At 41.6% G+C, this 22236-nt stretch overlaps 2 protein-coding genes across 35 annotated transcripts in view; both read right to left on the reverse strand.

Moving 5' to 3' along the window:
* LOC127670432 (Bardet-Biedl syndrome 10 protein homolog) overlaps positions 1 to 11596 on the reverse strand; it is a 73372-nt gene extending 61776 nt beyond the window's left edge. The window contains exons 1-2 of one of the 2 annotated variants that reach the window (XR_007974577.1): positions 11325 to 11559; positions 8597 to 11054 (exon numbers count right to left, since the gene is read on the reverse strand). Coding sequence is in view for 1 of the 2 variants with exons in the window: in XM_052164861.1 (XP_052020821.1) it covers positions 9116 to 11054; positions 11325 to 11509 (2124 nt within the window). In the remaining variant the exon portion in view is untranslated. Of the gene's footprint in view, positions 1 to 6519; positions 11055 to 11324 lie in introns of those variants that run through there. The other variant, XM_052164861.1, reaches the window with a different exon arrangement.
* Positions 1 to 22236, reverse strand: part of Osbpl8 (oxysterol binding protein like 8) — a 209546-nt gene that overhangs the window by 53430 nt on the left and 133880 nt on the right. For 9 of the 33 annotated variants that reach the window (XM_052164856.1, XM_052164854.1, XM_052164852.1 and 6 more), the window contains one exon: positions 20350 to 20455. The exons of 20 other annotated variants lie outside the window; for them this stretch is intronic. In XM_052164856.1, the coding sequence (XP_052020816.1) occupies positions 20350 to 20455 (106 nt within the window). Of the gene's footprint in view, positions 1 to 13073; positions 16998 to 18691; positions 18807 to 20349; positions 20456 to 22236 lie in introns of those variants that run through there. 4 more of the 33 variants (XM_052164831.1, XM_052164829.1, XM_052164847.1 and 1 more) reach the window with 3 other exon arrangements.

Here is a 22236-nt window from a genome sequence, read left to right on the forward strand (position 1 = left end):
GCGAGGTTTCCCACAATGCCCTTCTCACAGAGTTAGAAAGAGCAATTATCAAATTCATCTGGAACAACAAAAAACCCAGGATAGCTAAAACTATTCTCAGCAACAAAAGAAAGTCTGGGGGAATCAGTATCCCTGACCTCAAGCAATACTACAGAGCAATAGTGTTAAAAACTGCATGGTATTGGTACAGTGACAGGCAGGAGGATCAATGGAACAGGACTGAAGATCCAGAAATGAACCCACACACCTATGGCCACTTGATCCTTGACAAAGGGGCTGAAAACATCCAATGGAAAAAAGATAGCCTTTTCAACAAATGGTGCTGGTTCAACTGGAGGTCAGCAGGCAGAAGAATGCGAATTGATCCATCCTTGTCTCCTTGTACTAAGCTCAAATCCAAATGGATCAAGGACCTCCACATAAAGCCAGACACTCTCAAGCTAATAGAAAAGAAACTGGGGAAGACCCTTGAGGACATCGGTACAGGGAGAAAGTTTCTGAACAGAACACCAATAGCGTATGCTCTAAGAGCAAGAATTGACAAATGGGACCTCATAAGGTTACAGAGTTTCTGTAAGGCAAAGGACACCATCAAGAGGACAAATCGGCAACCAACAAATTGGGAAAAGATCTTCACCAATCCTACATCAGATAGAGGGCTAATATCCAATATATATAAAGAACTCAAGAAGTTAGACTCCAGAAAACCAAACAACCCTATTAAAAAATGGGGTACAGAGTTAAACAAAGAATTCTCACCTGAAGAACTTCGGATGGCGGAGAAGCATCTTAAAAAATGCTCAACTTCATTAGTCATTAGGGAAATGCAAATCAAAACAACCCTAAGATTTCATCTTACACCAGTCAGAATGGCTAAGATTAAAAATTCAGGAGACAGCAGGTGTTGGCGAGGGTGTGGAGAAAGAGGAACACTCCTCCACTGCTGGTGGGGTTGCAAATTGGTACAACCACTCTGGAAATCAGTCTGGCGGTTCCTCTGAAAACTGGGCACCTCACTTCCAGAAGATCCTGCTATGCCCTTCTCATCGTCCTCACTGTGGCTGCTCCTCCCCGGGTCCTTGCAAGGCGATGACCCTTATTACGGCTCCCACATCCCTTGATTAGAGCCCCAGTTGTCCAATGACAGCAGTAAAGTCCCCCTTTGCCCAGATTCTTGAAACTGGCTGAGCTTCTGAGCCCCGACCTCCTGAAGTCCTATATCCAACCATTTCTCCACCCCACCTTGTCCCTCAAATGCTCCTCCCTCACAGTGCCAAAGTGAGGGAGTCCAGCCTCTTTTAAAAGCTGGATAATTGTGCTTTTTGTTTTTTCTTTCTTTCAGAAATATGAATAAAAAGATGCCAAGATCCTAGTAGCAGGTCCACAATCTGTGCAGAAGCCAACTTAGGAGACAAGGGTGTGAGAGAGAGGCAGCCGAGATAGTATCCAATTTTCCACCCTGATTTGCTAAGGCCAGCACATCTGTTTCCCTGAGTTTCCCCCATGTGGTTATGTAAGTGAACTAGTTAAAAAACTGGAGGCAAAAATGGAGAAAAACCCAAACAAAACAAAACAACCCCAAACAGCAGTCTCCACACTCGGCTGTGCAAATGCACAAAACCCCTGACCTAGAACCTCTAATGCATCTGATCTAGAACCTCCAATGCATCTGATCCAGAACCTCCAATGCACCTGATCTAGAACCTTTAATGCATTTGATCTAGAACCTCCAATGCATCTGACCTGCAACCTCTAATGCATCTGATCTAGAACCTCCAATGTATATGATGCAGCAAAGGTGTCCAGCAAAGGTGTCCAGCAAACATTATGATCTTGCCTTTTCACACAACTCCTAGCTCCTGAATAAGTGACCCCTTCAAAACTCTGGGTTCTCCCTTCACTCACCCACATTTTCTTTTGGGATTGGATTAAGCTGCCAGAGAATGAGGGTATTAAAGGGAAATCTTAAAACAACTACTACTATACAACTCTAAAAGGAAGTACGTGGGAGGTTGTCACTTCCTCCCTGTGCGGTGGGGAGACCAGCCTCGAGTGTTGGCTCCAGAGAGACTCCAAAGGAAAGTCACCAGTAGCAACCTTCAGGAAGACTGATCTGGCCTCTGCTGTCAGGGCTCGGGTGAGAAATGTCCCTCCCAAAGCCCATGAGTTGGCTTGGCCTTCAATCACATAGTGCTTATGGGCAGGGCCTTTGGGAAGCAAGTGACTGGAGCTTGCGACCTTTGAACTGTAGGGAGGTGGCGAGACCTTCAGGACTTAGCATAGTTGGGGCAGTCCCTGGAAAGGCATATTTTGTCTCTAATATTTTTTATTATTCATTCCCCCTTTCCTCACTCTCCCTCCTCTCTCCCTCTAAATCCCTTCCTACCTTCATGATATGAGCAGCTCTGCCCCAGGATGGTCCCCAACCCCCCCATGATATGCCACACCACAGGCCCAGAACTGATGGAGCCAGTTACCACGAAACATAAACCAAAATAAACCTTTCCTGCTTTCAGGGCCATTTTACCTGGTATTTTATTACAGTCACAGGAAGTAAGCATGCTGGTAATGCAGGACTAGCCTTTGTCAGAGTGGGAGTGTCCTTCCTTCACTGGACAGCATCCATCTGTTTTAAAAGTGAGAATCCCCATCAGCTCTCTACAAGATAACTTTGCTTTCTACAAATCTTTAAGCTAGTCAAGGATCATGAAAGACAATGATGTCTATAGAAGCCGATAATACTCAAAGAATACTTCCTCCAGAGTCTGCCACGTACTCAATTCTAAAGCTTGATCTCCTACGTAGGATCCAAAGACTGGGCCTCAATTGGTGGGAGAGTTGAATAACTGAATTTGAGAACCTGTCTTCCAAATACAAAATTATAAGTTGAGTGTCATTGTGCTTTGATTCAGTCTCATGTGCTGAACACAGGTCCACATCACTGTCCACAGCTGATGATGCTGGAAGGGGTGGAAACTTCAGGAGGTGGGGCTGAGTTGGAAGACTTTTGTGCTTCGCACTTAGAAGGGTGTCCTGGGACACTGGCCCTTCCACAGCTGCTGTGAGCTAAGCGGGTTTGACCCCAGAGTGCTCCAGGAGTCCGTGGAGGACAGCATCTCTACTGTGGGTGAACAGGAGAGGGAGAGAGAAGCTGAGGTGGGAACATCATGATCTGAATGAGGGCTGTACGGGCAAATTCTACATTGACGGGATAAAGACACAGCTGTGCTCGTTTAATTTTGCTTAGTCCGACACCGCCCTCTGGTTTGCTGAGGTTGCTATAGTGTTCAGTGCGATAGCTGGGTCTATGCTTTCATTGCTCCTTTCCTGTATGAACCAAATGCACCGGGTTTTCTTGTTTGCACCCCAATGACTCAAGGCTTTTGTTGGTGTTGTTTTGTTATTTTGAAAGTGTCTGTGTACCTCAGGGCCCATAACGCTAATCTCACGTCGTTATTTACATATTTAAATTTGAAAAAAAAATGCTCAAATTCTATGCATGTTCTACGTATTGAGAGGACAAGGTCTACGTCCTCGCAATCAGATTTCATGATCTCATCAACTGCTCAATCTGTCTACGGAAGGTCCTTTTTTTCTCTCCAACTATTGGCAATTTATAATGGGAAAATGGAGCCATTTTTCTCAGACAATTCCCTACCAATTCATGAAGTTCAGCTCAAAACATTTGAAATAAGCAATGCCACACACCACAGGAGATGGTTTAAAATATTGTACTCATCCTTTTAAGTAAGCCTTGGGGAAGCTCAGGGTGGCTGCTCAGTGGTTGCCACGTCTACAGAGAGCAATCACCCTCTCAGGACAGCTTAGAGGTCCATGGAGGGTGGCACGCAGTAACAAAGGCTATATTTCAGATGAAGTGTTTTAGTCTATGAGGGACAGTTAGGAGGTGCAGACAGGAAGGTGAAAGACTGTTTCTAGTGAGAGCTGCTTCTTTTCCAATGGAAACCTTCCTAATCCACAGCCAGATCGGAATAAAAAGCCCCCGAAGGTCTCCATGTTGGAACAAGGGTACAGGAAATATTTTAATTAGAAAAAACACGTATCTCTCAGTACCACAAACATGTCTGTGCCTTCAGGGAATACAAAATTCAAAAGTGGTTAAACACTAAGAAGACAATTCAGGGGCTAAAGGAATAAAAACAATAAATGGCACTTGTACAGGACCTGAGTTCAAATTCAGTTTTCAGATCCATGTTAGTCACTGTCATTGCATGACTGAGAGTTATAGATGGCCTATAACCCACCTCTATCTCCAGGGGACTCTGACTGATGCCTTTGGTTTCCACAGGAATGAAAACTCACACACACACACACACACACACACACACACACACACACACACACACACACGACAGCACCCGCGCTGCCATGGTACCAAGTATCGGGCGTAGGCCTGGGGGATTAACAAAAAACACAGACATGGGTCATACTGTAAGGAGAATGTCAAAGCTTTACTGAGAGACCAGCAATATATACACCAGAGGCCAGGGAAGGGAACAGGAAAAACAATTATAGTCATAGGTCAGGCACCTGCGAAGTTCGTACCACACCAGGCGGGAAGGCAGGGATCAAGCTAAGCCAAGGGATGTTTTGCTCTCAAGAAACCTGTGCAAACAGCTCAGCTGGGGGTGTCACACACACACACACACACACACACACACACACACACACACACACACACATACCACATATAGATAATTAAAAATAAAAATAATAATCTTAAGTATATCCAACCATGAGACTTTCCATAGAGAATATTTTGCTGGAGTTTTGAGAACGTATCTAGAAACAGGAAGTGTTGTGTGTGTACCTGAAGTCTGGGGGGCTGATACTACAGCAGCTTCTGAACAAACAATGCAAGCCATTTGTACTTGAATTGCTTTCATTAAATATATTTCACAGTTCCACCCCCAAAATCCCCAAAGCAAAAGCATCTTGGAAAAACTAAGTATTGAAAAAAGTTGATCAAGTCTAAAGTTAGATGGCTAGTGGTTTTGCTACTTCAAAAATGTATAGTTTTTCACACAGCCACAGCAGAGACCTTTGACTGAACAAAGGTGGAACTAAGGAGGAGGCCCCAGCACAGGCAGAGATACGGCAGTTCAGTTCCCTCCCACAGGTCTTGAGTGTATATAGTCCAGGGGATTGGAATGGCCCTGCTTGATCATCCAACCCTCAGTCCTGTGCTATCATCCCCCCCCCCCCCAAGGGTACCGTCCTGACTGTGGTCAAGCCTCAGCTACAGACAAGTCCACATTCTCACTCACAGGCAAGACAAAGTGGAAACCGTATTTTTCCCTGTGCCAGCTAACAGAAGTGCATGCATCCCTTCGGGGAGAGAATGAGCAGTTCCGGATCGTGCTTAAATTGCATTCATCCACCCCGTTGCTTTCGGCTTGAAGCATGAACCCCATGACATCTCTCTCCTGTACAGCGTGAGTAAACAGCTCTTCTGGCTGAAGCAGCTCAAGGATGTTCATTTATTTAAAACCTATCGGTTTGAAGATAAAAATGGCTCATACAGGCTCAAGAAAACATGAGGTTGATAAAGGTTCCTGGAGGATGTGTGCTTGCGGGAGGTAGGTTTACACGAGACGTCCCAAAGGTCCGCTGAGGAGGCATATTTGTCTTCTCTGCCTTCCTGTGCCACAGCAGACTGGATTTCCAAGCGGCTAGCTGCTTCCATGTATCCCATCCACACACACTGTGTCACTGACACTCCTGCCACTGAGCTGTGAGTGAGGCTGCTGAGTTCTCTTTGCTTGCACTTTGGCTCACCCTGTGACTCTGCACGGAGAAGTCCAAATGGCCCCGCCCGCCCCAAAGACCCAGAGCAATAAGGTACTTTACTAAATGTTCAGATTATTTATCATGCAGGACTAGAAAACAGGAAAATGAGCTTGATTTGAAAGTGTCTCAACAGCTCCCCTTGTCCACATTCTATTTCAGATCCTTCCTGTAACTTGGTTCTTACTACAGGTCCCTTCAAAACCCTTGTGGAATTTAATTAGTTTAAAAATGATATACTTATCCGGGCAGCAGCGGCACACACCTGTAATCCCAGCACTCTGGGAGGCAGAGGCAGGCAGATTTCTGAGTTCGAGGCCAGCCTGGTCTACAGAGTGAGTTCCAGGACAGCCAGGGCTACACAGAGAAACCCAGTCTTGAAAATAAATTAAAAAAATAAAATAAAATAAAGAAAAGAAAAAAAGAATAAAAGAATAAAGAGAAAAAGAAAAAAGAAAAAGATGTACTTTCGGGCAGTGGTGGTACACACCTTCAATCCCAGCACTCGGGAGGCAGAGGCAGGCAGATCTCTGTGAGCTCAAGGCCAGCCTGGTCTCCAGAGTGAGTTCCAGGTCACGTAGAGAAACCCTGTCTTGAAAATCTACAGGAAAAAAAAAATCGATTTAAGCCAAGGATGTAAACACCCCAGTTTTAACTCTATAAAGATTACTCATTGTTTTAATAACATCAACGAGGAATAAAACTTTTAGTATTCTTTTATGGAGTGCAGTTCTACCTCTTTCCATTTTCCTTTCTCCCTCCCTCCACGTGCCGGATTTCTTTTTCAGTTGGTCTCCTGTCACCCACACTGGCCTTGAACTCCTGACCCTTTAGCTTCCACCCATCCAATGCCTGGGGTATACGTAAGCACACGCCATTACACATGACTGGCCTTTTCGAACTGTCTGTCCTCCCGAGATTTTTTTTGACTGTGGAAATTTTTAAGAAAATTATGACCTCATGAGGTTCTCTACGAGCACCATGTGACTAATTCATTCACCAAATGTGCACACTTACTGTAAAGTCGCCTATGCCAGCTGGAGCAGAAGGTGCCAACCTATCAAAGACAAACTTTACTGAAGTCTGATTACTTCAAGACTGAAAAGCATTCAAAGCAACAACAGAGAAAATGAAGCAAAACTGACTTGACAGCCAATTAAAAATGAACAGAAAATTGTACAGTGATTTAATGAAGGTTCCTTCATCTATGAATTGAGATCATTTTCCCCATTTCTACATAATTGAAATAATGCATCATATGGCATAAACTTTTAAGATGGTGCTGTATGTAATCTAAAAATCTGGGACAGCATGAAGATACTGTGGGTTTGTGTGGGGCATGCTACAAGCAGGTTTGAATGTAGGTGTGTGTGTGTGTGTGTGTGTGTGTGTGTTCAAGTGCAAATGCACATATGGGAGGAGGGAGCTGATTTTGGATGTATTTCCTCTATTGCTTTTCAGTTATTTTGAGAGGGTGTCTCACTGAAATCTGGAGCAATCAATTAGCCAGACTGGCTGGCAGGCTTGCAAGCTCCAGGGATCTGCCTGTCTGCACCCGATGGCCACGCCCAGCTGCAGGATGACAGGCGAGCAGCTAAGCCTACCTTCTACATAGGAACTAGAGATGCAGCCTGGGTTTCTCAAGCCTGTGCAACAGACTCCTTTCCCAGAGCTACCCCAGGCCACTCCAGTTCACAAACACATCACTGGTCAGGAGGCTTGCAAACATAAAGATATTCTGTTGTAATTTTCCTAAATCCAGTCAGAAGCCAATGTCATTTACTTACCCATTAACTTTGTAGAAAGCATAGCAGACTCACTGTCTAGCCTAGGATTTGCACAGTTAAGAATTTATTTATTGAATGAATAGACTAGATGCATGTATTTAAGGGAATGGGTTCAGATAACACTGTTACTTAACAAGCACATTTAAACACTGGTGCAAACAAAACATTATTTTGGGATTTACAACTACTAAAAGGAGAAGATACTGTCCAGATGACTACATACACAATAAAGTGACAGGGAAACACTTGTGATCTACACTAGAAATAAATGTCAAATTATTTGTTGCTACTGAAATCTGGCCAATCAGTGAAATAAAGAAAAACTAGCAAATGCAGGGAATCCTTATAAGACTTAGGAACCAGGAGAAAATGAAAAGAACAAATTCCTTATCTTTTCTGGAATAAGCTTCTAATTATCAAAGGAGAGTTCACAATGAATACTCCTATTTTTGAACAGGTATTCAAAGTTGCAGATTTTGGATTTATTTACTGTGTGCACGTAGGAGCCTAGTGCCACAGTGTAGGTGTGGAGCCCAGAGAACGGCTTTGTGGAGTTGTTTCTCTCCTTGGAATTCAGGTTGCCTGAATTGGGTGGCAAATGGTTTACCTGCTGAACCATCTCCCCAGCCTCCAACCAAATTTTCCCAATAGAAACAGAAACGAACCAAATGACACCCCAAAAGAAAAATAATTTATATGCTTTTTACAAAGATAATTTGACTTTTATTTACTGCTTTACATATTTGGCCTACAGAAAATGTTTTAAATAAAATACATTTTATATTCATGTTCACAAACAATGTAAGATGGCATGTGAAGACCTTGTTCAAGTCGGGAGATTACATGACTCTGTGACATAAAGTTCAAGGAAATGAAGTGGAAAAAGATACAGCGGGAGATTACATGACTCTGTGACATAAAGTTCAAGGAAATGAAGTGGAAAAAGATACAGAAAAGGGAAATATAGAGACAAGCTCCCTTAGACACAGACTAGTGCAGACCTGAGACAGGAAGGAGACATATTTAGTCAGGTTTTCTTCCACAGAGCTGATGATCTGTGTCTGCATGGCCTGGTGGACTGATGTTCTTAAAGACTGGACTGACTTCAGTTAGCCAGAGCCTGTTTTAATATTTAGCTTGAGCTGAACCCAGTTTTTTCCTAACATTTAGTATTTGTTTGCGAACGTGTGTATAGAACAGAGGACACGACTCAGGACTTGATCCATTCCTTCCACCTTGGGTGTGGACCACAGGTAGTCAGGTTTGGCATTAAATGCTGTTGCCCACCGAGCCATCACCCTGGCCCCAGACTGAAAGTTTGAGCAACAAAAAAACTGATGGCTCAGCAGTTAAGAGCACTGACTGTTCTTCCGAAGGTCCTGAGTTCAAATCCCAGCAACCACATGGTGGCTCACAACCATCCATAATGAGATCTGGTGCCCTCTTCTGGGGTATCTGAGGACAGCTATAGTGTACTTATTTATAATAAATAAATCTTAAAACAACAAAAAAACTGGGTGTTAGAGTTCATCATCTGATTCTTGGTCACCAGTTTTCTGAGGCTGTCTCTTGACGTTGATTATTAAATCAATGGTTAATATTTTCATCAAACACTGAAGAACTGAAGTTAATAATTGGTACTTACCAGCTACTGACTCGAAGCCTGACTGACCACTTACCATTGATTGACTGGCTTGAGGTGCGTGGAGAGGCCGAATGTGTATGTGGGGGAAACTGTCCTTTCCCTTCTTGGGCTTACAAAGGATTTTAGGGATGCCTAAAAGAGCATTAGCTATTAACGTGCTGATGACAGTTTCATCTGACTGCTGGCATTGTCGGGCATATCTGAGAAGGTAGTAATGCATCAAAATCTCAAAAGTCCCACCCACTGGCAGAACACTGCCTGCTGGCACAGCTGACGACCAATGACCCTGGGAAGTGCAGGTGTGGAGTGACTTGGGTATCACTGGTGACGTGGACCCCTTTCCAGGATTATCTGTGACCAGTAAATGTTTGAAAGAAATTTCTGCTCTAGTGTCTTTTGCTGTAGGGTTTCCAGTGGAATCACTCTCAGTTAACATCCTGCTGTCTTCTGGAGACAAGCACTTCAGTACTTCATCTGTTTGGCATGGCTCTATTGCTGTTTCCCTGTGTGCTGACCTCAGCTCACCTCTTATCAAGTTTATATCTGAAGCCCCCAAACTTGAATATACCTCTAGATGTGTTTGAATTTCCAATTTATTTCTGTTCTTTGCTACTATGTCCTGATGCTTATCAGTTTCTGGCGAGTGATTACTCTCTCCGCTAGTGTCATAAGCAAGAAGACTTGAGTCACACTGCTCTTTGGTTTGTATGATGTAATTTAGATCAAGGTCTGTAAACAGCTGCCGAAGCATCTTAAAGGCTCCATGAAAAGCTCTCTCATGCTGTTGAACAAGGCCCAGAACCGGTCCACAAAGGACCACGCAGTGAGGTATAAATGAGCATGTGCTGATCAAGCCAAGATGAGCATACCTCTTGGATCTAAGGATGAGGGGTTTACAAAACTTCACCAAAGTACTGTCAGAAATTTCACACTGTGAAGCGACTTCTGGTAGGACACAAGGAGAAACACCAGTGATCCTCTGGACCAGGGAAATCTCTTCAGATGATAAGCACTCTACAACTGATATGCTATTTAGTCTTGCACTGTAAGTAACAAGGTCGGGTTGCTTTACGCTGGACAGGAGCAGTTTGACATTCTGACTACGCAAGTAGTTCATGACTGTTTTTGTCCTGTCCATGATCCAGCGCTGAGATGCCTGAAACTGGGTTTCTGAACTGAGAACAAATTCCGAGCCAGACGATGAAAACAGAGGCTGGAGGATTTCTGTTACTATCACCATCCTAATGTCACCATCTGCTGGGCAGTACACAGAAAAGTCTCTGGGAAGCACAAGGCCATCCATAATTCTAGAGTCTGAAACAGGCAGGCCTGTCACGCCAACACTCAACTCTACAAAACAGTTGTCCAACAACTCAAATACCTCAACCCCACTTTCACAAGCCATACACTTGAAAACGTAGTCACACATCAACTGTGAAATGAATCTGTGATTGTTTCTTCCCACTCTTCCACAAAAGTATGCTTCCAGGAGCAACTCCAGAGAGCGCCTACACAGTGTTCTTCCTTCAGCAGATGAAGAAAAGACAGACAGGTAGTGCCTGCTTAAGTTTTGGTCTACAATACAACCTAGTGTTTGTGTCTGAAATGTTAGCAGAGCCTGGGAAATAGATTTCCACTGACCACAGTTTTTCCAATGCCTTTCATGGCTCTGAATACTTTCAGAAGAGAATGAATCTTTTTCTTTTTCTCCGATTGCATGAAGTCCTCTGAGTAAATGGCAAAGAAAAATAATAAACGTTTTAGCACCATCTCCTGATTTTTTAAGGTGACTGGAAACACACGCCACTATCATCCTGTATAGGAAGGGAAAAAAAAATAACTCAGATTTTCTGTGTTGGTGCCAAGTTAACCCCATATTTTCATAGCTACAGGCATACAGCCTTAGTTTTATTTTTTTTCTTTATTTTTAACTTCTTTATTCTAAGATCCCAGGGATGGGAAAAGAGTGAGAAGTGTGTTGAGGCTCTCTGACCCGACGTCTACACTGGTTTTATCCAAGCCTCAGGACCCCATAGGCGGTTGAGGGAACTGCGCGCCTAGCGGCGGGCAGGACACCGAGGTACCTGGCTAAGGGATGCTCTAAGTGCAGCGCCTCCAGGAGGCAGCCTCCATCCCTGCTAAGCAGCACCTCGCCGGTGGCCTTCGTACACAACACCTGGCCGCCCTCGGGCCCCACGCAGCGGTTCGCGATGTCTTCCAGCACCTCGGCCACCCGCAAGGCCGCCGTCACGGACCCCTGGGACGCCATGGACGCAGAACCGCGGAAACGCTTCCGTTAGGTATGGACCACAGGAGGAGGAAACGGAAGAGGCGGGGAGAAAGGCGGAAGTCCAGTAGCACGGCGAGCATAGATTAGCCCGCGAGTCGCTTGGCGGAAGAGCCCAGTGCTTGCGGTAGGGGCGGAGCCTCCGCCAGCCGTGGGCGGAGCCCCGAGTGGTCCCGGGACGTCCCTATTTTCCTGACTCAAGCCCGCAGGCGTCCCTGGCCACTGTAGGACTTTGCAAGGGAAGGGCTAGGGTGAGGGGGCGTGGGTACCGCCCCCATCTCAGGCTTTGCTCTCCTTGCCTTCCTGCTAACGGTTTTAGGATGCAGAATAGTCACGGAGAGCTTGGAGGTCATCATGTCTAGGCTTGTGTCTTCCGCTGGGGTGGAGGTGTGCTACCATGTCTGCGTTCAGGTTAGAAACTCCACTTACTTTAACCACTTTAGAAGAAGTAGGTGTTTGCCCTTTATTCACATAGATGATCAATCTACTATGTACGATTCAACACAGAAACCTCATGTACTGCATACAATCCCAAAGCAGAAAGGTTTCATGTATTAAAACACAGGCGTCAGGGAACTCATGAGCCCTGGATTCATAGCTGAGGTGCTTTTTTCAGTCATCCGTTACATACAGGGACCATCTGTAGTCCCTGCTTTCCTCATTTAAAAACAAACAAACAAACAAACAAACAACAAATTGGAGCAACATACAGGAAAATAGAAACAAAACAAATAAACAAAAAAACTCTTAAAGTTACGAGGTGGACAAGCTAGAAAGGTTTTAGTTTCTAACCCGAAGTTCTATCAAGTATTTGTCATTTACTCACAAAATTCTTTTGGTGGATCTTGGGCTGATATACCCACAAGAGATGAATGCAGAACAAACCTGTCAAAGTTAGCAGGAAAGTGATTCTGTAGCTACTTAATGATGTTTAACATTGACAGCTGTTTCCTTACTCCGCGCTGCCATTATTTCTAGAAGCAAGTAGACTCTGAGGGGCAAGTTAGAATGGGGAGGAAGGAGGAAGAAAGGAGTAAAACTTTCCCGGAGCTTATCAGAGGTTTACTCAATAACTCAATATGGGCTCCTCAGTAATAAATGACTTGGGGGGCAGCATTTCAGTGTTTAATGATACTGTCCCCCCCCCATTGCATTCATTATTTTTAGACTGAAATAATGGGTTATTTCAGACATTTAAACAGTACAATCAAGGTTCTACTGAAGTGCACTCTGTAGTCATGATTCAGAAGGCTTTTTATCTGAAAATGACTGCCTTTATTCTTACTGTGTAGTTTCGGGGGTCATTTAGATATGCTAAGCCTCATTTTTAATGTATGATTTATAATTTCCACTTATTTTTAAAAAAGAATATAAAGCATCAAGTAAAACATACATTAGAGATTGTCAAAATTCCTGTCAACCTGTTCAAGCCCTGTACCCCCCCTCTCTCTCTCTCTCACACACACACACACACAGAGAAAAAATAAATAAGATTAACAGTATATTATGCATTAATACATTATATCAAGAGTCATGGGATCACAGATTGCTCTTTTAAAAAAGTTTATTTAGAATACCTACTTGTAGAAGTTAACATAATTTTACAGGTCATTAGAAAAATTCTTTTCTCTCTGCAAACATAACAGGTTAGGAATAATAGATTAGAAATGTATACATTACAAAATCGCCCATGACTATCTATACATTTACTATGCACCTTAAGAGAATTCTACAGTGTGCTATATTTACACTGCAGGTGACAACACATTTCTATCATACAAAACTGACCAGTGCTAGTGCTTGACTTTATAAACCCATTAACTGAAGTATTTAAAAGTAAATGTATATTTAACATGTAAATGTATATTTAACATGCCAAAAGTGGAAATAAGTTCAACTGAGCCTCTGTGGCTCATCATTCAAATGGTTCATGGCATTTTTTTCAAATAAAGAATTTCAATATTATGATATTAAAATAATTTTATGATAAATAAAGAGGCTGATTTTTCTAAATACTTCATAAAGTATAGTAACATTCATTTTTGTCAAGGTTTTCCTGTGGCTCTCACTAAATATGTTAATCTTATTAATAAGACACTGGTCCTGTACAATGTTAACAGTCCATCTTCAATTAAAAACTGTAACAAAATAGTACTTTAATTGTAACAAAAATTGGATATACTAAACCCACACAATACATAACAAAATGAAATCAAATTATGCAGTGGTGGCAGGTTATACATTTTAAAGAATCTCTTTTTATATTTAGTCAAATAAGAAAGAAATTGAAATGTAAACTTATTGAATTATGAAAGGTTCCTCCCACTGGGTCAAGTCGGAAAATTGGATATAAACATGAACATTTTCTTTATTTATATTTAACATAATTCAAAATAGTCTACAGTCTCATCTATGCCATCATACCTGTAATAAGACAAAAAATAAGCAAAACCAAACTATTTACTGCTTACTAGAAATGCTAAACACTGAACAAAGATGAAGTTTTATATATTTGTTTTTTAAAATTTTGGTGAAGATATTCTTCAAAAAGTTAAAACTGCCTTCCACAAAATTCGTTGAATATGGCACAAGTTGACACCCAAAAAACAGTGTGAATTCCATCAAAAAGGCACTGTTTACAATACTCAGAACAATCTGACAAGTTCACTTCATTGATGTCTGAGTATGAATATATTTGAAATAGTTAGCTACACAAACCCTTATAAAAGTACAGCACTACTGTTTACGTATTCTTCAGCTATATAAAAGGAAATCAAGTGACACAGACAAATGACCCTTTCATGACAAATAAGCTTAGAAACACTTGGAACATGTTATGGTTCTGAAACAAAAAATAACAAAAATATTTCCTTAAAGGCACAAAAGCATGAAATATCAAATGAGGATTGTATCTCACAAGGCCAACTTTTCAATGTAACAAAGTTGTCGACTGAGCTGTGACAAAGATTACCACTGCCTCTTTCTAAGTCATACTAAAAAACAGTAGCGATAGGAATTACTAGTTAAATACCTATTGCCGTAGCATACTAACACCTCATATACCTATTACTATCTTTTCTTAGCCAGCAATATCTCACTAAATGGCAGACAACTACAGACATTTAACAATTTTGTCAATAATTATGATTATCTAAAATTTTATGTGAGAAAATGAAGTTTTGAATAGATGAAACAAACGGGTCATGGTCACAAACCCTAGACACCACAATGAGTGTTCAGCAAGTTTGGAACAGTTAGTCAGTCACCCACACAGTAGGAATCCATTTATGAAGAAAGTTAACCCTTAGATCAGATTGTTTGAGATCAGTCACACACTGGCTAAACTCAACTTCAATTATATGTTGTTAAAGGACTTACAAATGAATCCACCAATTCCTGAGTTTTGTGTTCAGTTCACGGAAAGAAACTCATACAACTAAAAGCATCAGAGAAGCATCTGATTGCACATGACGAGCTTTTAGTGTACAAGAAACAGTCACCCTGCTCCCTGGTTTCTGACTCCTTGGGTAAGGATCCATTAACATAGCTCTAAAGTGAAATTAGAAAAACAAAAACAATTACCTTTCCAGTCTTGGATATCAATACAAATGAAGCACTGTTCAGATCACAAACAACACAAAGGATTAAGAAAGAGCCCAAAGGCTGACAATTTAACATTTCAGGGTTTAACAATGAAACAACTTTTAGTGATAAACCAATCAAGTTATATATAATATAAATTAATAGTAATTTAAAATCATATAAAGATCAAGTTGTACAATATTTACAAAATATCACATTAATGAATAGGCAGTTGAGCATAATATTGGTAGTAGAATATGAATACAAACAATATATTGACAAATATGAAATATAACCCAAACCTCCATAATGAAATACTGGATACAGGTACATCTTGCTTATGCTGTTAAAAGTTTAAAATATTTTCATATGAAATACAGCATTGTTTTGCTAACAGGACGTTGGAAATGGCTTTTCATAGGAACCTAAGGATGCTTCTATCTGTTAGACAGAAGGGGCTTCCCGTCTCCGCGGCGCAGCTGCCGTCTCAGCGGAGGTAAGCAGCTGTACCTGTATCTTGGTCTCCTTAGTTGAAGGCAGATGCGGCCACTCAATAAACCCTTCTAAAACCTGTAGTTTGAAGAATCTACATTTTATGACGTTTCAAGATGTAACTACTTTTTAAAGAAGTGTTTTTGACAATAATAAATATTTATGTAAAAAACACACTATTAAACTGAATAAATAGGCAAAACCTCTTAGGAACACAATTTGCCTGAGCCGGAACAGAAAGACTCGTACAGAACTGTGGCTGGCCCCAGGACGATGGAAGGACATGATAAACTTCATAACTTGATATTCTCCAATGCTCAACTTATTGCACATTTAAGCAAATTGATTTTAATATCTTAAAACAAAGGCCACTACAGTCTTTTCTTACCACCTTTTCTGACTTCTGAAGTAGGATATTACATTTTCCTGGAGCACTCTTGTGTCTAAATGAAAGCTAAAATGTTTTTCATAAAGAAAACAACAAATCATCAGGATTTCACATAACCTATACAAACACCTCTGACCATTCCTTTTCAGCAAGTGCTTAAGGCGGGACTGTAACATATAGATCCATGTAGCTGCTTACTAGTCTTTAATAGTGAGATATATATACATATAACTATGTATTCACCTATATCTGTAACATTAAATGCTAGGGGTTAGAAAATTTTATGTAAACTCTTAAAAATTTTCTACTTGTCCCTTACAATATATTAATTCTGATCACCCATATATTTTTTCTTGGTGTATCTAAGAAGACAAACGGAGCTAGGTAACTTGGAGATGGTTTTAACAGTATAATGTGTTCAATTATTCATAATATGTCTATTATCTATCATTTCCCATTGTAATTCCCTAATGAAAGTTATATGCCGGTCTTCTGAAGACAATAGTTGAGCACAGATGTATTTATAGGAGTGATGGCATCTTTGTTGTGAACACTGGTATCAGAACACTTCACAGCGCACTGCAGACACAGCATATGCACATGTGGGGTTCCTAGACTCGCATGTAGGCACCGTCTCATCTAAGTGTTCTGGCACTTAACATCCAGCTGACTGTAATAACCACACACAGCAGCTCTTGTCCCGGGTTAAGGATAACAGATGGGAGAAGTAGGCAGACATTTCTACATTTATCTCCTAGTTTTGTTTGTTTGATTCAGAAATATTGTGATGCTTTAGTAAAGAGCAAGCCAATTTGAACACTGGTCCCAGGTCACATCTAATCTTTCTAGTTCATTGAGTCAACTGTTGAGAACTTCTACTTAAATATAAAGTTTATTATGACTTGAAGCAAAATCAGAAGGAAAATGACGAAGTAGTCTTTCTGTTGCAGAAAATAATCCGTAGCAGGTGTACTTGAAAGCAAATGATTTCGAAGAGTCATAATATTTCTGCAAAATAAACAACAATACAATTATTTTTTAGAAATGTTATCATAAAACATCATTATTATATAAATTTGCTACTTTACTGTCACAAAGTGCCTATTATATTACCTAAAGTAACTAGCTCAATCAACTACTGTCCTGAGACCAAGACCTGCTGGGCTTCAGGTTAGGACGCTTTAAGTACACTGAGTCAAGCACATTACTTTTAAGATCCCACACCAAACACAGAGTGTAATGATGCAGAAATATTTCTTCTATTTTTAATTACATATTGTATAAATATAAATTTATATAGCATAAATTGCATAAATATAAATAATACATAATAAAATATAACTATCTTTTCTATTACAAGAGTGGTTTTAAGAAGAACATTTGTTCTTTAGTTAAGTTCTTTTATCTTTAATTGTACAACTAGAGCAGAGTTAAAAATTCCAAATTCTTTAGGAAAAAAATAATGGAACATATTTTTTAACACGGTCAAACTGAAAAATATTCAACAGCCTTTTTTATGCTACAAAATGTGAATTTACTTATAGAATTAAAAAGGAGCTGCTGAGTGAATTGCCATGACTTTTTTCTTTCTTTCTTTCTTTTTTTTTTTTTTGAAATGTGCTATGAAAAAAAGGCAGCAAAAGTAACCGAGTAGGTTTATACATATACTTAAATTATAGAATGTGAGCATCACTTAGGTCTCGTATACTCAGGGCGCACATGCCATCCAGTGGGACCAACAGCACAGACAAGGGCAGTTCGTCAGGGCTCAGAAGGAAGAGTGGCAGTGAGGCAAGCTTGCGTTCAGAGCACGGGGAATAGTCAGAAACATTACGAAAAAAGTGACCCTGGAAAGTAACCTAGTGGACAGGCCGAGTTCTTCCTTTTCTGTCTTTTTTTAGAGTGCCCCACCCCACTCCACCTGCCACAACTCCCTGGAATGCTCTATATAGACCAGGCAGATTTGCCTGTCTGCGCCTCCCCAGTGCTGTGAGGAAAGGCATGAAGGCTTAATACTAAACATGTGAACACTCACACAGCTAGTCTCTGTCAGGGACCGGAGCATGAACTTCTTTCCTCCAGGCCCATAATTAAGTGTTAGAAACTTAGATGTGGCCAGGCGGTGGTGGCGCACACCTCTAATCCCAGCACTTGGGAGGCAGAGGCAGGCGGATTTCTGAGTTCGAGAGGCCAGCCTGGTCTACAGAGTGAGTTCCAGGACAGCCAGGGCTACACAGAGAAACCCTGTCTCTAAAAAAAGCCAAAAGGCCAAAAAAAAAAAAAAAAAAAAAAAAAGGAACTGTTGGGTGCTAGATGATAGAATGGCATGTGTCTCAGGGTAGTGACTATTCTGCTATGCATGTATTTCAGTTAAGAAATGGCACAGTGCCATCGCATATTAGCCACACACAGAGGGGATCGCAGGAGCAAGTAAGTCTGTCAGCTTTCTCAGAAACAACTCCTCCTTCACATCTACCCAGCCACATTCCCAGCATGCCTTTAGCAATAGAGCATTCTACCTCAGAGAGAGAAAACCCTCATGACTATCCTTCTGCTAGTCGTTCAGTGTGGGAGGAATCTTTATGTCTGAGGATTCAGGGAATAGAGGTGAAGTCATAAAAACGTAGAGTGTGGTGATTCCCTGTAACCAGGGCTTGAGTCCTCGGGACTCATGATGGACGCCCCACCGTCAGAAGCATTACCTTTGAATCTCTTCCTGGGTTTGTCGTATAGACTCAATGGAACTCTGAATGTCTCCCAGGTCTACCCCCTTCTTTCTTCGTGCACTTGGTTTTACAGATTGATCTAAAAGACATTCTGAATGAAGTTGTAGTCACAATCTATAGTTTAATGGCTTGTGTAATAACAATTTTTCTAGGCATTGGTTTGTTTGGATGGCCCACTGACTAAATATAACCTAACTATAATTCTGCATTTTTAAATATTAAACATATCAAATCAAAACTATAACACTGAATAGAGTAGTTGAAAATTAATTTGTGTAATTAGTTTTATTTTTTCAATTTACTAAAACAATCTACTTAACATCTGGATTACTAGGGCTGGGGGATGGCTCGGTGGCTAAGAGCACTGGCTGTCGTCTATTTCCCAGCACTTAGATGGCGGCTCGCGGCTGTCTGTAACTTCATTCCCAGGGGATCAGAAAGCCTCACACAGACATACATGCAGGCAAAACACCAATGCACATGAAACAAAAATAAATACCGTCTACAAATCTGATTTACTTTGGGGAAGATATTGTCTTCCCCTGGCCCGCTGGCCTAGAGCTGAAGAGCGCAGCGCTCTGAGCTCCTTTCCCTTCACCACTGCTGTTATTTCAGTTCCTTTCCAACTGTGCTTGTACCCTTTTCTCAAGGTTTCTTGTTCTAAACTAAGGATCATACGATTGCCCCAGTTCCACTGTTGTAAGGCATCAAGTGGGCAATAAATATTAGCAGACACATTACAGGTAATACAGTGGCACTGATAAGAGAGGCAGGTGAAGAGTTAGACATATCTGTCCATCCAACATATACACACCCCACACACCCATCGTCCAGGCTCCCCGACCTTGCACAGGCTAACTCATTGCAAGGACAAGCTGGCTCCCGCCTCCTCTGTTGGACAGTGACACTGCAGTGGTCTCTTTCTGCCATCACACACCCCGTGCCCCAAGCCTCAGGTCGCAGGCACTGGAGAGTCTAGGAACTCATCAAGAACCCTCCCTCCCCACCTGGACGGAGCGCCCTCTTCACGGATCGTCTAATGGCCTCGCCTACCCCTCTAGTGTTAGCCCTGCAAGTAAATCAGGCCCCAGCTTACTAGATTGAACACACTTTTTTCAGTTTCCCACAATGTCCAAGATGTTACTTTAATCCCTTCTTAACTGCATCTCAATATAGCTGAAGACAGTTCACACCATATCTGACTTGGTCAAGACACTATTTAATCTAGTTGTCCATGACTTTTCCATATTTATAGTCTCATCTGTCAGTGACTTCCAAATACTACTAGCTAATTTAGGAATAAGAAACTCTTTTGAAACGTGGAGTGACTCAAAACTTTGTCGATGCTTCTTGAACTCGGTCATCACCATCCCCGGCACGCAGAGGAGGAGCTGTGTGCAGTACGCACGGTGCGTCTGCTGGCTTTCCCTTTCTCCACCTCCACCCTTTCCCCTAGTGTTTCTAAGCTGATGATTGCTCATCCAGCACCCAATCAGTATTCATACCCCCTTCCTCTTTCCACAGAAACTCGTAATCCTCGAGTTAATGTGAAAACCACTTACATATACCTAACACCAGAGTAAAAGATTTCCTTAAAATTACTCCCAGTGACCAGTCTCTGATAAATATCCTACCTTCACTTCCAGATGAATCCTGGATGTCGGGTTCTGGGGAAGAATAGCCTTTTACCACTTTCTTCTGTTGCCTTGTTGGTTTATGTTTCATTTTTGGAACACTAACCTGAAATAACATATTTATTATGTGAATTTTCCCTATGACCTGGAATTCTAGCCTGTACACTTGCCGTGCAACTGTCAAAACTGCCGACAGGTGCCATGCTTAGGAATGAGAGCGCAGCTGGGCGGCGGCGGCGGCGGCGGCAGCGGCGCAGGCCTGTAATCCCAGCACTTGGGAGGCAGAGGCAGGTGGATTTCTGAGTTCAAGGCCAGCCTGGTCTACAGAGTAAGTTCCAGGACAGCCAGGACTACACAGAGAAACCCTGTCTCCAAAAACCAAAAAAAGAAAAAAGAAAAAAAAAAGGGAATGAGAGAGCAAACAATCTAAGGACATTTAACAAGACACGCTGCGTTCAGAAAGCAACCCTCCTCACTGATTTCAAGTGGGTACTGAGACTAAAACGAAGAACTCTGTGAAGTAACTTCCGTCCCAGTCCTGACCTGTATACACACAATACCCCTTTCTTCACTGATGCACGCGGTCGGTTCGCATGCTCTTCACCTTTAAGTCTGTACAGACACAAACAGCCAGCTGTGAACCTGTCCCAGGGCATTGCCAGTGTCTGCTACAGCAGTGCTGGAGAACACATTCCCACGCTGCTCTCAGTGCTGAACATACCCACTGGATGATGTTAGGTCATTTGGGTAAAGCAGAAAGCAGCTTACAGTAAACTGAAATTATACTTTTCACAGTACACCTAACCTTACTAAGAACATCTATGTGCAGGCACAAGACTCAGATGTGGATTAAACATTAGCTAGGAATAATAAACTATAAAGTAGTAATTAATAGGTTTGAAATTGTGATCACCAGTCCCAAACTTAAAACCAAAATCAAGAGAAGAAATAAATCAAAGGTAAGGGACTGTGCATGCTTAGAGATACAGGAAGTCAACGGTCATTCATCTCAACGGTCACTCATCTTTAACTTCATATGACACTTCAACATTCTAACAAAAGTATCCTTAGTTATTCTTTAGAAACTTTATATATGTTTAAAAAGAACACACCTTATAATGTATACTAAGAAGGCAGTTGTGGATTCAGACTATCCTACTTGAAATATTCAGGTTCTCAATGACAAATGGGGTTAGCAATAGTCTATTTGGAAGGAAGAGCACAGCTCATGTGTCTCTACCATGTCAGCGGAATATGATTTAAACAGTTACACCTTTAATCTCAGCACTAGAGAGGCATAGACAGGCAGGTCTCTGTGGTTTCTTTTTGGAGCAGAAAAGCTGGGCCACGAGGTAATTTTGTGTTATTTTTTGAGGAACCGCTAAACTATTTTCCCCCAATGGCTGCAAATTTTATGTTCCTATAGGAAATGCACATGGGGCTCTGGTTTCCATTCCTTCACCAACACTTGTATTTTCTTTTTCTTTTTTTTTTTACATAGTAAGTGGGAAATAAACTAAGAATGCTTTTGAGTTACATTTCATATACTAATATTAAACATTTTTATGTGTTGTTTTGTTTTGGCCATTTGTGTCTTATTTGGAGAAATGTTTAATGTAGTTATTTGCCTTTTTAAAAATCCAGGTTGTCTTTTTGAAAATTCAGGGATTCTTTAAGTTTGGGTATTTAAACACTCTTAGATAAATGATTAGCATCCTTTGATTCTGTATCTTGTCTCTTTGCCTTCTTCATGGCATTGTCTGATGTTTAATAATGTATAAGGTTTGCTTGTTTGTGTGTGTGTGTGTGTGTGTGTGTGTGTATGTTCTGCCTGCAGGTCTGGAACACACCACATGTGTGCCTGATGCTAGAAGAGGCCACATGGGG

Source organism: Apodemus sylvaticus, chromosome 20, assembly GCF_947179515.1.
Source record: "Apodemus sylvaticus chromosome 20, mApoSyl1.1, whole genome shotgun sequence".
NCBI classification, from domain to species: Eukaryota; Metazoa; Chordata; class Mammalia; order Rodentia; family Muridae; genus Apodemus; species Apodemus sylvaticus.